General features: G+C 40.5%; 1 protein-coding gene across 2 annotated transcripts in view; it reads left to right on the top strand.

Annotated features, from left to right (window-relative positions):
* The window catches only part of LOC120532961 (A disintegrin and metalloproteinase with thrombospondin motifs 19-like), a 245910-nt gene that overhangs the window by 177223 nt on the left and 54052 nt on the right, over positions 1 to 14635 (top strand). For both annotated transcript variants that reach the window (XM_039759483.1, XM_039759484.1), the window contains exon 14: positions 2404 to 2531. In XM_039759483.1, the coding sequence (XP_039615417.1) occupies positions 2404 to 2531 (128 nt within the window). The remainder of the gene's footprint in view (positions 1 to 2403; positions 2532 to 14635) is intronic.

The following is a 14635-nucleotide window of genomic DNA, read 5'->3' as shown; positions in this document are numbered from 1 at the left end:
CTTGTTCCCAGATATTGCAACTCCTGTGGAATAACAGTGTCAGCTAAGCCCTCAGTGGTGCCCTTCCCAAATAACTGATAAAGGATACCAGAGAAGAGTGAACAGGCAGAATTACTAATAATGACTGTCGCTTTCAAAATAGTCGGCTGAGTGGAGCTGATTGGCCAGCAGAGGTGATCCTGGTTAATGTGGCTTTTAAAGTCAAAGAAATGAATAGCCTTGTTTCAACGACAACAATGTTTATTTATATAGCACATTTTCCATGATGTACAGTAGCTCAAAGTGCTTTACAGGATGAAGAAACAGAAAAAAGACAATATATAAAAATAAAATTAGGCAATGCTAATTAACATAGAATAAACTTAAGGTCCAAAAACAAAGAAAAGCTCCAGACGAGTGGAGAAAAACAAATCTACAAGGGTTCCAGGCCACGAGACCTCCCTGCCCCCTCTAGGCATTCAACCTAACATCAATGATCTCAATCAGTTCTCATGGTTTTCAGGCTTCACATGGAAGAACTTGATGATGATGGTCACGTGGTCCTTTGGCGTTCAATCCATCAATGTAAGGACAGCACGGTGCTTTGATCAGGTGCTGGTGATTGTGATTCTTTGAGGAAAGCTCTGCTGGAATTTCTTAGGTTCAGGCATTTATTTGGACATTAATTTGATGCGTACCAAATACCTAAACATCATCGCAAGCAATGTATACCATTTCATGGCAACAGTATTCACTGATGGAAGTGGCATCTTTCAGGAGTATAATGTGCCCTACCACACTACAAAAATTGTTTGGGAGTGTTTGAGGAACATAATGAAGTGTTGTAGGTGTTACTTCTACCTTCAAATATCCCAGGTCTCAATCCCAATGACTGGACTCCTTTGGTACTGTGTCTCTCCGGAAAATCCTTGGGTAACGTGGGTTTGACTTTTGTGTCGAATGAGCGGTTGCTCATGGAGTCCTGAATGAGACACATTACCTGCATTGTGAGGGAGCATAAGTTACTGCACTACGGCCATGTGGCGCATTTCCTCGAGGGTGATCTGGCTCGTAAGATCCTCATTATTGGGGACCCGAGTGGCTGGACCAGGCCATGGGGTTTCCCACGTAACACCTGGCTGCGGAAGATAGAGGGTCATTTCCAGAGGGTGGGACTGGACCGTGTGTCTGCCTGGAGGGTTACAAACCAGGATCCCGAGTTGTTTCGTCGTGTAGTAGGTGTCGCAACGAACTCTGCGAGTGCATGCTCCCCAACTTGACTTGATTTGAATCCAAGTGAGCATCTGTGGCCTATGTTTGAATAACAATTCCAATCCATAGAGGTTACACTTCGAAACTTACAGGAGGCTGAGGATCCTGTTGCTAATGTCCTTGTGTCAGATACTAAAGGATACATTCAGAGGTCTTGTGGAGTCCATGTCTTGGCAGGTCAGAGCTGTTTTGAGGACACACGGCGGACCTACAACATATTAAAGCAGGTGATCAAAAAGAGGCTGTCTTTCATTATGTTATCCACAAATTTAAATAAAACATGGCTGCTAGTGCCAACCTTTAAAACCTATAGCATTAACAGTTGTAACAGAAATGACCATAAGACATTGCAAAAGTTTGGAACAGCCACCCGTATCATTTTTTCCGGCTGCAAAACTGATTCAAAATGACAGATATGTTCACACGAATGAGTCCAAAACAGAACTGCTTTAGTATCAACAAGATGGCGGCTTTAAAGGCCATTAGGCGAAGTGATGACATCAGGACTGGAACTGGAAGTGACGTTCGTTGGCTGCCCCAGAGCCGGGCGGGATTTCCCCAGAATGGTCTACAAGAGATCGAGAGAGAGAATTAGTGCTCTTCGCCATCCCCTGGTCCGGCGTGGAAATACGTGTACTCAGGCCCTTTAGTTGCCTCCTAAACACACGTGTGTGTGACACAGTGTCAAAGGTTTTGACCTCTGTGACCACACCTCTGACAACTGAGAGTAACATCTTGGCAACAGGATTCACAAAATGGTGGCGCACACAGCAAAAACAAAATTGCTTTAGGACTTTTCAATAATAAATAAACTTCTTCAAAACAATAACCATTAAGGAATCAACCTACTCCGAATGTTCCTAAGTAACCCATACCAAGAATAAACTATGAATAGGCCCTGAATTTTTTTTTAACAAACCCTAACTATCACACATAAACATGTGTGCACAAAAGAAGAGCTGAAGCCAGAAAGCTGGTCTTAACTTTGTTTCTTTTAACTCTCACAAAACATAAAAATAAATATTTGTGTCCTGCTGATAATGCAAAGCAGTTTGAGGCATCCTTTGTTATGAAAGACACTATTTAAAGTAACACTTGATAATTCAGAAGATTTATATGCTGTTGATTGTAATTATGTTTGTTCTCTTTTAGCAAAGCCTTGCAGCTTATTTTGCTCCATATTTGGGAAGGACCAGCCAGTACTTGTTTCGGATAAAGTACTCGATGGAACTCCATGTGGCACACAAGAATCAGAGATCTGTGTCAATGGTACCTGCCAGGTAGGAAGGAGGCTCACATTCTAATCAAATGAATGATTAACTGAACTTTTTTTTGCCTTTCTGTGGATGATATCATGCTTTTTTAACAGTAATGTAAGCGGCTGTAGTGATGTCAGTGGAGGTGAAATGTGGGATCCACAATGTGCCAAATTAGAACAATTCATTGTTTGCTTGATGTGCTCCACAGAGCAGAGACTTGAGTCAGTCATCTCAGTTCATTCTTAATTCAACATTTTCCTTCTCTAATTCTTGTGCTTGGTGATGTTCAACATTAACAAATTTCAGACAACTTAGTGCAACCTTGGACAAGTTTATTGAGCCAGTCCTGTTGCTTTCCTGTACATCCTATACAAGCTTTCCTGACTGCCCATGTCACTCAAAATCCTTTTTTAGGCTGTTATTCCCTACTAGACATTAAGCCTGTTACAATAACGGGCGCTAGAACAGTAGTGCATAAACTTTAGTAGGAACAGTCTACAATATATTAAATGGCAAGGGACCTTGACCTCATTCTGTTTCTCGTCTTAATTTTTTTTTTGTCAAAAATATTTTTTCAAGAAGCCTAAAGTAAAATAATAATAAAAATAAAATAGAAACGTACATGACAACACAGTAAGTATAATTAATATTGTCTTAATGTAAAATTTTGTAACAATCTGTAAGACACAATATCTTAAGAAGATATTTAGGTAAATGTTCTATTTTTTTACCTCATTAAATTTTTCTATACAATTTCATTATAGACAACATTTCTTGTAAATATTCTGTCTGAGTTTGGCAACAGTTTGCCTTGTTCAGGAATCTGTACAACCTTAACAACAACATCTGGAAAACGTCTAACTCTTGATAATGCAACATAAAACTGACCATGGCTGAATACTGGTTCTGGCAAGTAAATGCCAACCTTTTCTTTTTTTTTTTTTATTTTTATTAATTTTATTACAATCCATACAAAGCAATCAAGATTTTACAAAAAGAAAAATTGAGTTAAGAACAGATCGATCCCCACCCCTGAGAGAGAGAGCAAGCCAATGCCAACCATTTCTAAGGTTTGCTCTTCTGAGTCTTTCTCTTTTAGCGTTTTTTTGACAGTCATTTTCTTTTTCTTTAATCGATCTATTTGCTCGTATTTTTCTTTGTCTTTCAGCGTTTCTTTTGTTGATGTTTACTTGTTGAGCTGATCGTTCTTCCAGGAGATGTTACTTATATAGGATTTGATTGTCTGTGTCTTTTGTTCTACTTGATGTGTCCTTTTTTTGGGTGGCATGTTGTTAGTAGATATGTCCGTAATATTTTCTCCTACAGTAATACTGGCTTGTATGTGGCTGTAATATGCATCCTTTAATATGTCTTTAATTTTCTCTGACAGTAATACTGGCTTTGATGTCCGTAATATGACTTTAATTTTCTGTCACAACAGTGGGCAATCAGCAGAGTGTCCCCAGCAACTGATGTAATGTGTGGCGTGCTGCTTATAATCGTGCCTGTGGCGTCTCCCCAGCAAGTACTGTGCAGTTCCCCAGCAAGTATTTTAATCTGTGGGGGCGTGCAACTGATTATTTTGTGTGGCGTCTCCCAACAACGGATTTTATGTTGCTGCGCGACTACCCAATCAGCACTCTCCCCAGCAATGGTGTCCTTTATATCTTATCATGCGCGGCTGTGGCAACGCCATTCACTGTGTGCCCAGCTTCCAGTGTGTGTGCTTTATTTGCTTATCGTGCGCAGCGGCGGCTAGGCCATTCACTGCGCGCCCAGCTTCCAGTGTGTGTGCGACCAAGGTGCTGTGCGCATGGGCGGGGCACGGTATAATGTGCGGCGCGGCCCGCGCATGCGCACTTCACCAGAAGACACACACACACGGACACCTGGACGCACGCAGGGGTTTTATTAAAGAGGTTAGTTTGGACCCCTTAAACATGCTTCTGGCAAAAATTCCCAGTAAATGCTACCTGACCTTTTCATCTCACCCATAACATTCTTGTCTGACTGTTGTATCCTATAACTTTTTGTACCAATGCTATCCTGCGTTACTCTACTGCCTAAATAATACTTTCTGTCCCTCATTTGCTAATGACTAGTGAGACATGTAAATTCACACACCTTTCGCATCACACAAAATCAATCAAACAACTCACGATATGTCATAATCTATGTGCAAGAATCCAAAGATTTTTGTAAATAAGCAGTTGATCAAGAAATGGTCAAGGCAAGACAGAGAATTCAGGAGACAGCAGGATCAATACTGGGAAAAACACAAAGACACCAAAATGGCATGAATTTAAAAGGTAAACCAAAAAGAGTAGTTGGAAAATGAAGAACAAGTCAAAAACCTGAAAAGACACCTCAGCTACTCTTTGAATAGCACCAAGCTAAGTAAAGAGTTGGTGTTCTTGACAGAGTTTTATCTTCTAAGGGATGTTGAACTGTGTGATTGCCACCATATTTATAATAAAAAGTAGGCAACGTCATCAGACGCAGCTTACTGCACCACATGATCATAAACTAACTGGTGTGAAAGTAAAGAAGACAACATTTACATCAATAGGACATTTGTATGCAAAGAATGTAGCTCAAATTGCTTTACAAGATGTCAAATAAAAAGTTGCAAGAAATGAAAAACAGATTAAAAATAGATAAGAATAAGAATAAATGAATGCCTCCCCACACACAAAAAAGTAAATACCATATATACTCACAGATAAGTTGGGACTTGATTTTACCGTATAATTTGTGGTATTTTATAATGTCGGTCCTATAAGTTAAATGCAGAAAACACACACTATTGGTCCAAGAGATTACGATATGCTAACGCCCACCTGAGAGAGTAACCACGGAGCACACGGCCTTCTTTTTCTATGTATTGTGCCTACATGACCACACGGTAATACCCAAACTATTCCAAAGCAACGTTTGCACTGATTTGTGTTTTTTGTATCTCAGACACTCATACACCTTTATCGTAAGAGCATCCCTTATGTACAATGAAGCATTCGATCAGAAGAAAATCTGAAGCTTCTTTTAAATTAAATGTCGTTCAAGTAGTGAAAGAAATTGGTAACTGCACTGCTGCAACAAAATTTGATGTGTCTGAGAAACTGGTGCAAGATTGGAAGAGGCAAGAAGATTAAGTGTCACATTTTTGAACGGGTGTATAAGTCGTAGTCTGATTTTATGATTGATTTTTCAGGTTTCAAGACTCGACTTGTATGTGAGTATACAGTTAGGTCCATAAATATTGGGACAGAGACAACTTTTTTCTAATTTTGGTTCTGTACATTACCACAATGAATTTTAAATGAAACAACTCAGATGCAGTTGAAGTGCAGACTTTCAGCTTTAATTCAGTGGGTTGATCAAAACGATTGCATAAAAATGTGAGGCAACTAAAGCATTATTTTAACACAATCCCTTCATTTCAGGGGCTCAAAAGTAATTGGACAAATTAAATAACTGGAAATGAAATGTTCATTTCTAATAGTTGGTTGAAAACCCTTTGCTGGCAATGACAGCCTGAAGTCTTGAACTCATAGACATCACCAGATGCTGAGTTTTCTCCTTTTTAATGCTCTGCCAGGCCTTTACTGCATCGGCTTTCAGTTGCTGTTTGTTTGTGGGCCTTTCTGTCCGAAGCTTAGTCTTCAACAAGTGAAATGTATGCTCAATTGGGTTAAAATCAGGTGACTGACTTGGCCATTCAAGAATTTTCCACTTCTTTGCTTTAATAAACTCCTGGGTTGCTTTGGCTGTATGTTTTGGGTCATTGTCCATCTGTATCATGAAACGCTGCCCAATCAATTTGACGTCATTTAGCTGGATTTGAGCAGACAGTATGTCTCTGAACACCTCAGAATTCATTCGGCTGCTTCTGTCCTGTGTCACATCATCAATAAACACTAGTGTCCCAGTGCCACTGGCAGCCATGCACGCCCAAGCCATCACACTGCTTGCCTCCACTGTGTTTTACAGATGATGTGGTATGCTTTGGATAATGAGCTGTTCCACGCCTTCTCCATACTTTTTTCTTGCCATCATTCTGGTAGAGGTTGATCTTGGTTTCATCTGTCCAAAGAATGTTTTTCCAGAACTGTGCTGGCTTTTTTAGATGTTGTTTAGCAAAGTCCAATCTAGCCTTTCTATTCTTGAGGCTTATGAGTGGCTTGCACCTTGCAGTGCACCCTCTGTATTTACTTTCATGCAGTCTTCTCTTTATGGTAGACTTGGATATCGATACGCCGACACCCTGGAGAGTGTTGTTCATTTGGCTGGCTGTTGTGAAGGGGTTTCTCTTCACCATGGAAATGATTCTGCGATCATCCACCACTGTTGTCTTCCGTGGACGTCCAGGTCTTTTTGCGTTGCTGAGTTCACCAGTGCTTGCTTTCTTTCTCAGGATGTACCAAACTGTAGATTTTGCCACTCATAATATTGTAGCAATTTCTTGGATGTTTTTTTTCTGTTTTTGCAGCTTAAGGATGGCTTCTTTCACCTGCATGGAGAGCTCCTTTGACCGCATGTTGTCTGTTCACAGCAAAATCTTCCACATGCGAATACCACACCTCAAATCAACTCCATGCCTTTTCATCTGCTTAATTGATATGACATAACGACGGACTTGAACACACCTGCCCATGAAATAGCCTTTGAGTCAATTGTCCAATTACTTTTGAGCCCCTGAAATAAAGGGATTGTGTTAAAATAATGCTTTAGTTGCCTCACATTTTTATGCAATCATTTTGTTCACCCCACTGAATTAAAGCTGAAAGTCTGCACTTCAACTGCATCTGAGTTGTTTCATTTATAATTCATTGTGATAATGTACAGAACCAAAATTAGAAAAAAGTTGTCTCTGTCCAAATATTTATGGACTTAACTGTATATGGTAAGAATAAATCAATACACACTTACATAACACTGACAAATACATAATAGATAAAGCACAGTCCTTATATATAATGTGGATAAGTCTAATGCCATGGTCAGACAGTCAGGCAGGACAGAAAAAAATTGTAAACAATTCCAGGCTGGAATGCTGGTAAAAAAAAAAACAAAACCTGCAGGGGTTTCAAGGCCAAAACACCACCTTGACCTTACTTGGCATTATGTCTACATAATAAGTTGTTCTTTCTTGTTTTAGGCTTTGTCCTGGAAAATTCGATGCAGTGGATGTTGTCTGCTTTTGTTCCAGCTACACAGATTGCTGCACAGTACTTAGATTAGGTGGTGTATCACTAAACACCACCACAGAAAAAACATAAAATAAAGCTTAGAAAAATAAAAGATTTGTTGTATTTTACCACGACATTCAGATACACCAGAAAAATAAAATAAAACCAAAACAAAAAACTAACAGAACAAAACAAAGGACTAACAGTACTGGATTCAACATAATAAAAAAACTCCTAGGTATAAAAATAAACATAAAACAAAACTGAATCACAGACAACAAACAACCGTATATACATATAAATGTCAACACTTGAATTACCAAAACCTACGAAAAAATTCGTAAATCCGGCCCAACTTAAATCCCTTTGCACCTCTCCATTGGCGTCTTTTGTCTTGAAAATGTGTCGATCAAGACAAGCAGCAAGCAGCCTACTATTCCATCCCCCCACCGCTGCAGAACGGGCACAAAGTTCTCCCAGTTCCAGCCTTGATTATCTGGGAGTTAGGTACCTAGAGTTGTATAGGGAAATAATAGATCGTTATTTGGAACACATGCATTTCATTTAGTTCCGTTTCTACAATAATCTGTGAAAAAACACATTGTTAAATCAGAAACTTTTTTCATATTTTAGTAATAAATGACAAATTGTAGACATAAACTATATAATGTGTGAGGCCTGAACTCCAGAGATCAAATAAATACTTTCACAAAATGTACAAGGATGCTACAACAGCTTCTGTGGCACAGCAGTAAGAATTGCTGACTTGTAATCAAGAGTCCCCCGGCTCGATTCTGACTGCCTCATATATTTACCGTTTTGTGAGCCGAAAAGTGAGCTGCTCTTATTGTTAATATTATACAATAAAAACATACATTTGGTTTGCATCTGCAACAGCCGGTGTAAATTTATAGTACTTGTAAAAGTTAGTGTTTTTTTTTTACTTTTATTCTTTCAGTCTCAATCACGATACAACCCCCCACCCCCAGATCTGACGTTGTTAGTTTTTATTTGAAACTGGGAATAACTATAGCTGTGAGTGGTGTTTTGAAACGATGGAACTGGAAATTCTCTGATCTGGAGGGATACAAGCTGATACACAAATGCTGGTGAATCTGACTTCTTCGTATCTCATTGTCACTTGAGTTTTTTTATTCAGTTTTATTGAGTGTTCCTGCTCACGCTAAATTAGTATGCACCTTATGGTCCATGATGTCAAAGCCGCACTGACAAAAACAGAGACATATGTATATATGATATTTGGAATTATTCATTTTATGACCTGTATAGTACATTTCGGAAAACACTGTGGCACGGATGCAACATTATTCATATTATTCATATTAATTCGCAGACCTTCTTGACCTTGTGGTTCTAATCAGTTTTTTTTTTTCCGATCTTGCTTAGTCTCCACATTTTGGTGCATGGTGGTGTTTCTTTTGTACTCCAGGACATGCAGAGGAAAGAATAGTACAGAGAGGTCAGTTCAATGCTTTATGCAATAATCAAATTCAAATGTTAACAGTTCCCACACACCCAAGAAATGTCCTTCCTACATTTACAATGTGTACCTATTGCAATGTACACACTTCTCTCTATGCTGTGGTTCCTATTATATTGAAGGGGCACCTGACACTGACTGAGTTTGCTTTCCTGAGGGAAGTGGCTGTCTTGGAACAGAAGCTTGTCGATGTTGCAGCCTCCTTTTCTTTTTCCATCGCCTTTTCTTGTAAGAAGTGAAGTTCCTCTGCAAGGTGAGCCATGAACACTCTTCTTCTCTCAGTGGACCCCATACATGCCTTGCACAGTACATGTTATAGCACAAGCAACCGGCCACCTGCATGCTCCTGCTCGCACTGAATAAGCTCACGCCTTCTGGTCCATGATGTCAACACAGCACTGGAGAAGAAAAAGAAAGAGACAAATATATGTGACATTTTGAAGAAATAATTTTATGACCTGAATAGTACCAATCAGAAAACATCACGGTACTAATGCAATATTATTTGAAAATGAACAGCATCAGATCGGGTGTAAATTTATGCTGGCGCTGTTAGTTAGGGTCAGATCAGGGGAGGAGGGAAGTGTGATGGTGACTGAGAGAAGAAAAGTGAAAAAGCTAACTTTTCCAAGTAACAAGAATTTGCCATCTCCACATGGACAGTAAGCTGGTCTGCAGTTTGAGTCCAAAACATTTGCAAGGATGCAGTGCTAATCACTGTGCTACCCTCAACATAACCCTAAATTAAGAAACACTCTTCATTTACAAGTAGCAGTCGACATGATTGAAGCACTTTGGATCATTCAGTAATTTATATTTTACCAAGCTGTGAATACTGAATAAGTCTGAATTCACTGGTGGCATGAGCAGTAGTTTCATAAATACAACCCCAAATCAGAAAAAGTTGGGACAGTGTGAAAAATGTGAATAAAAAAAGAAAAAAGCAAGTTATAAATTCTCCTCAAATTTTATTTCATTGTAGACAGTATGAACACAAAATAATTCATGATTTTTTTCGTCAACATCATTTGATTTATAAATAAATATCCATTCTTGCCATTCAGGCTTGCAACACATTTTTAAAAAAGTTGGGACAGTACAGCATTTACCACTTTGTACAGTTCCCCTGTCTTTTAACAACACTTAAAAGACATTTAGGCATTGAAGAAATCAAGTGACTAAGTGTTGCAGGTGTAAGTTTGGCCCATTCTTCCTGCAAACAATGTTTTAGGTGCGCAACAGTGCTGTGTCTTCGTTGACACATTTTTCGTTTCAAAATGCGCCAAACATTCTCTATAGGAGACAAATCAGGGCTGCAAGCAGGCCACTCAAGTATCCGCACCCTCTTCTTACGCAGCCATGCCTTTGTTATGCGCGCAGTATGTGGTTTGGCATTGTCTTGCTGAAATAAGCATGAGCAGCCCTGGAAAAGACGTCGTCTTGAAGGCAGCATTTGTTCCTCCAAAATTGAGATATACTTCTCAGCATTGATGGTGCCATCGCAGAAGTGCAAGTTACCTTTGCCGAAGGCACTGACACATCCCCATACCATGACAGACCCTGGCTTTTGGACTTGTATCTGGTAACAGTCTGGATGGTCCTTTTCCTCTTTGGTCCACAGAACACGGCGTCCATTTCTTCCAAAAAAGATGTGAAAAACCGATTCGTCTGACCACAATACACGTTTCCACTGCACAATGGACCATCCCAGATGCCTCCGAGCCCAGAGAAGTCGACGGTGCTTCTGGACACTATTTATGTAGGGCTTCCTTTTGGCACAGTACAGTTTTAGCTGGCATTTCCTAATGTAACTACGTACTGTGAGAGTGACTTCCTGAAGTAGTCCTGAGCCCTCGCAGTTACATTATTTATTGATGAATGACATTTTTTTATGCAGTGCCGTCTGAGGGCTCGGAGATCACGGCCTTTCAGTTTAGGCTTGCACCCTTGGCCTTTGTGCATGGTAATTTCTCCAGATTCCCTGATTCTTTTCACTATGTTATGCACTGTAGAGGGAGAAATGCCCAAATCTCTTCCTATCGGTCTCGGAGAAACGTTTTTTTTTAATCATTACAAAGATTTTTGCCCGCACTTGGTGGCAAACTGGCGATCCTCTGCCCATCTTTGCTCCTAAAGGAGTAGGCCTTTCCTCGATGCTGCTTTTGTACCGAATCATGATTGCAATCACCTGTTAACATCACCAGTTTCAAATCACATCATTATTTAGTTATTATACCTCATTACTACCCCTGAATTGCCCCCATCCCAACTTTTTTTGGAATGTGTTGTAAGCCTGAATGGCAAGAATGGATGTTTATTTACAAATCAAATGATGTTGACCAAAAAAAACATGAATTATCTTGTGTTCATACTGTCTGCAATGAAATAAAAGTTAAGGGAAATTTGTAAATTACTGCTTTATTTTTTTATTCACATTTTCCACACTGTCCCAACTTTTTTGATTTGGGGTTGTATATTCTCAATATACTCATTAATTCTGCTTGCAGCAAGAGTATTCTGAAAGATCCATCCATCCATTATCCAACCTGCTATATCCTAACTACAGGGTCACGGGGGTCTGCTGGAGCCAATTCCAGCCAACACAGGGCGCAAGGCAGGATTTATTGAAATATATGTCTCAACAATCTCCATTTTTTGTATTCTCAGATAATATAAAAAATGGAAAAAAAAGGTAATTTGTCAGCCACTGTTAAGCTCACATGTTACATGTTCCACTCTTGGCCGTTTGAATCAGTGTTTTCCCTGTGATTCTTTAAAGTTTTTTGCAGAAACAGTTCAGGAAGCTGGTGCGCACAGAAAATAGCAATTAAAAAAATGTTATATTATTCAAAAGTTGGGTCAATCTCATGGTACTGCAAAAATGCTAAGAAGTGGGAAGCCATCTTATCAGTCAGTCAGTCATTGTCCAAACCGCTGTATCCTAACACAGGGTCACAGGAGTCCGCTGGAGCCAATCCCAGCCAGCACAGGGCGCATGGCAGGAACAAAGCCCAGGCAGAGTGCCAGCCTACTGCAGGGCACACACACACATCAAGCACACACTAGGGACAATTTAGGATCACCAATGCACCTAACCTGCCTGTCTTTGGACTGTGGGAGGAAACCCATGCAGACACGGGGAGAACATGCAAACTCCACGCAGGGAGGACCCGGGAAGCGAACCCAGGCCTCCTTACTGCGAGGCAGCAGCGCTACCCACTGCGCCACCATTAGCGCATTAGTCTATGTTTTTATCTTTTGTCCACACTTTGACGTTTTTAACCCTCGAAAACAAAAACTTCTGAATACGCTCTTCAGAGTCTCATATCTCTAAAAATGTTACAGTGTCGATGAGTGAAAAATGAAGAGTTTTGAAAATGCATCACACTTAGATTGCTTTGTGCTTATTATGTGGCCCTTCCCTGACTGGATTAATCTCCCTACACGCAAGAAAACCATATTTCAATAAAGTGAATATAGAGGATTTGATTTTCATGGTGCTGGATGTGTAGCTTACCTGGGTAAATCTAAAGTGAAAGAGCATGACAAAGATTTGGATTGAATGCATATACTTCTTGCTAAAATGTTATAAATACTAACTTCTGGAAAACTTGCAGACAAGATCAACCAGAAAAGATGCATTCCCATAATTCTATGCTTCTGAATTGAATTCAGGATTCTTGACCAATGAATGAGGTGGCTCTCCAATTCAAAATAACATAATTGTGGGAATGAGTCTTCCAGGTTTATCTGGTATGCTGTTCTGCAGAAGTAACTATTAATTATATTTTAGGAAAAAATACGTTCATGGGCTGCAAATTGTCGTTTTAAATGATTGCACTGCTGTGCACAAAACCGAGTCCAAAACAGAACTGAGGGAATAGGGAAAAGGTGGAGGCTTTTAAAGGGGAAGACAGGAAGTGAGATCAAAGGGGTCGGGCTCAGGAAGGTCTTCAGCCATAGGTTCGAGCCTGAAACTGACATCACAGGGGCCGGAGTCGGCAAGGTCTTCTTCCATAGGCTCGGACCCGGAAGTGACGTCAAAGACGGCCGGGTGGAATCTCCCGTGAATGGTCTGCAGGCAAGGGAGAAAAAGGGTCAGTGCACTCTGCCAAATACCGGTATGATTCGGAACTGCCCTTACTCAAGCCCTTTAACTGCCTCCCATGCGCACATGTGTGACAAGCTATATATATATATATATAATATTTACACACAAAAATAATACAAAGGCCTTGCCGAAGGGCCAGAGGGAGTGGAATCAGTTCTGGCATTTACGGAATTCAAAACAGCAACCTTCCAATTGCTGGCGCAGATCCCTAGCCTCAGAGTCATCACTTTGCCTTGAAAAAAATATATATCTGCACACTATTCAAGTTTATGTATGTTATGATCTCTGGTAGCCTGATGGATGCAATGCCATTGGCAGATGGCACTAAATATGGCAGGCAATAAGCAGAGTCAAAGAGGCAGGACAGGAAAACACAAGCTTAGGGCCAGGCAGAATCCTAGCACTAAGGTCTTCTTGGAAGTGCCCTTTCACCAACAATAAGAAAAACACATAGATGAGGCCAGTAACAGGCAAAAAGTTCATAGAGCAGTGAAAAGTAGAGATCATCTGAAATCCAATACACAAAAATTAAATCCAAATTCAAAAGAGAGCAAGCAAAATTTCCTTCCACCATCTGGGTTTGATTTCTCCTCATTAAAGTGCAAAGGTTTTTTTTTTTTTTTAAATTTGTATGAGAGATTCCAGTACACAAATGTCCATGTCACTCCCCCGCCTCACCCCATTTTTAAACAGGACAGCATGATGACGCTAAGCATAACAACACTAGTGATCATATGGTTGACAACTGGCATGGAGGCGACCACAAAAAAATAAACACAAAAATAGTGCTGCGATAACATCATGATCATAACACTAAAAATGCAGAAGTGCAAGAAAACCAATAAAAATAGTAAAAATAGCACTAACCACAACTACTTTGGATAAGTGGGTTTAGACAATGAGTGGATATACTGAATATATCTTCTATATATGACACACATATACTACGTACTATAGAGTGTACATGTATATGTGTATATTGTGGCATGCGGCTGGGGGTAGAGCCCAGCCAGGACGCCCAGGAGGAGCGGAGGAGGGCTTGTGCCTCCTCCAGACTACGAGGGGGGACCGCCCTGGTTGTGTTGGGGGCCACGGGTAGAGGGCTTGGAAGCCCAACCCTGTAGGGGCCCATGGCCACCGCCAGTGGGCGCCCCGGTGCCTGAAGAACCCTGGACCACAGCACTTCCGCCACACCAGGAAGTGGTGAAGAAGAAGACTGGGAACACCTGGAGGGCTTCCGGGTGCACAGCCGGCACTTCCGCCACATGGGGGTGTCCCCGCGGAGAATCGCAGGGAAGAAGCTGGAGCCCATTCGGGCTTGTAT

The sequence above is a fragment of the Polypterus senegalus genome, chromosome 7, assembly GCF_016835505.1.
Source record: "Polypterus senegalus isolate Bchr_013 chromosome 7, ASM1683550v1, whole genome shotgun sequence".
Classification (NCBI taxonomy): Eukaryota; Metazoa; Chordata; class Cladistia; order Polypteriformes; family Polypteridae; genus Polypterus; species Polypterus senegalus.
The sequence above is the reverse complement of the archived record's forward strand: the minus strand, read 5'-3'. Positions and strand labels throughout refer to the sequence as shown.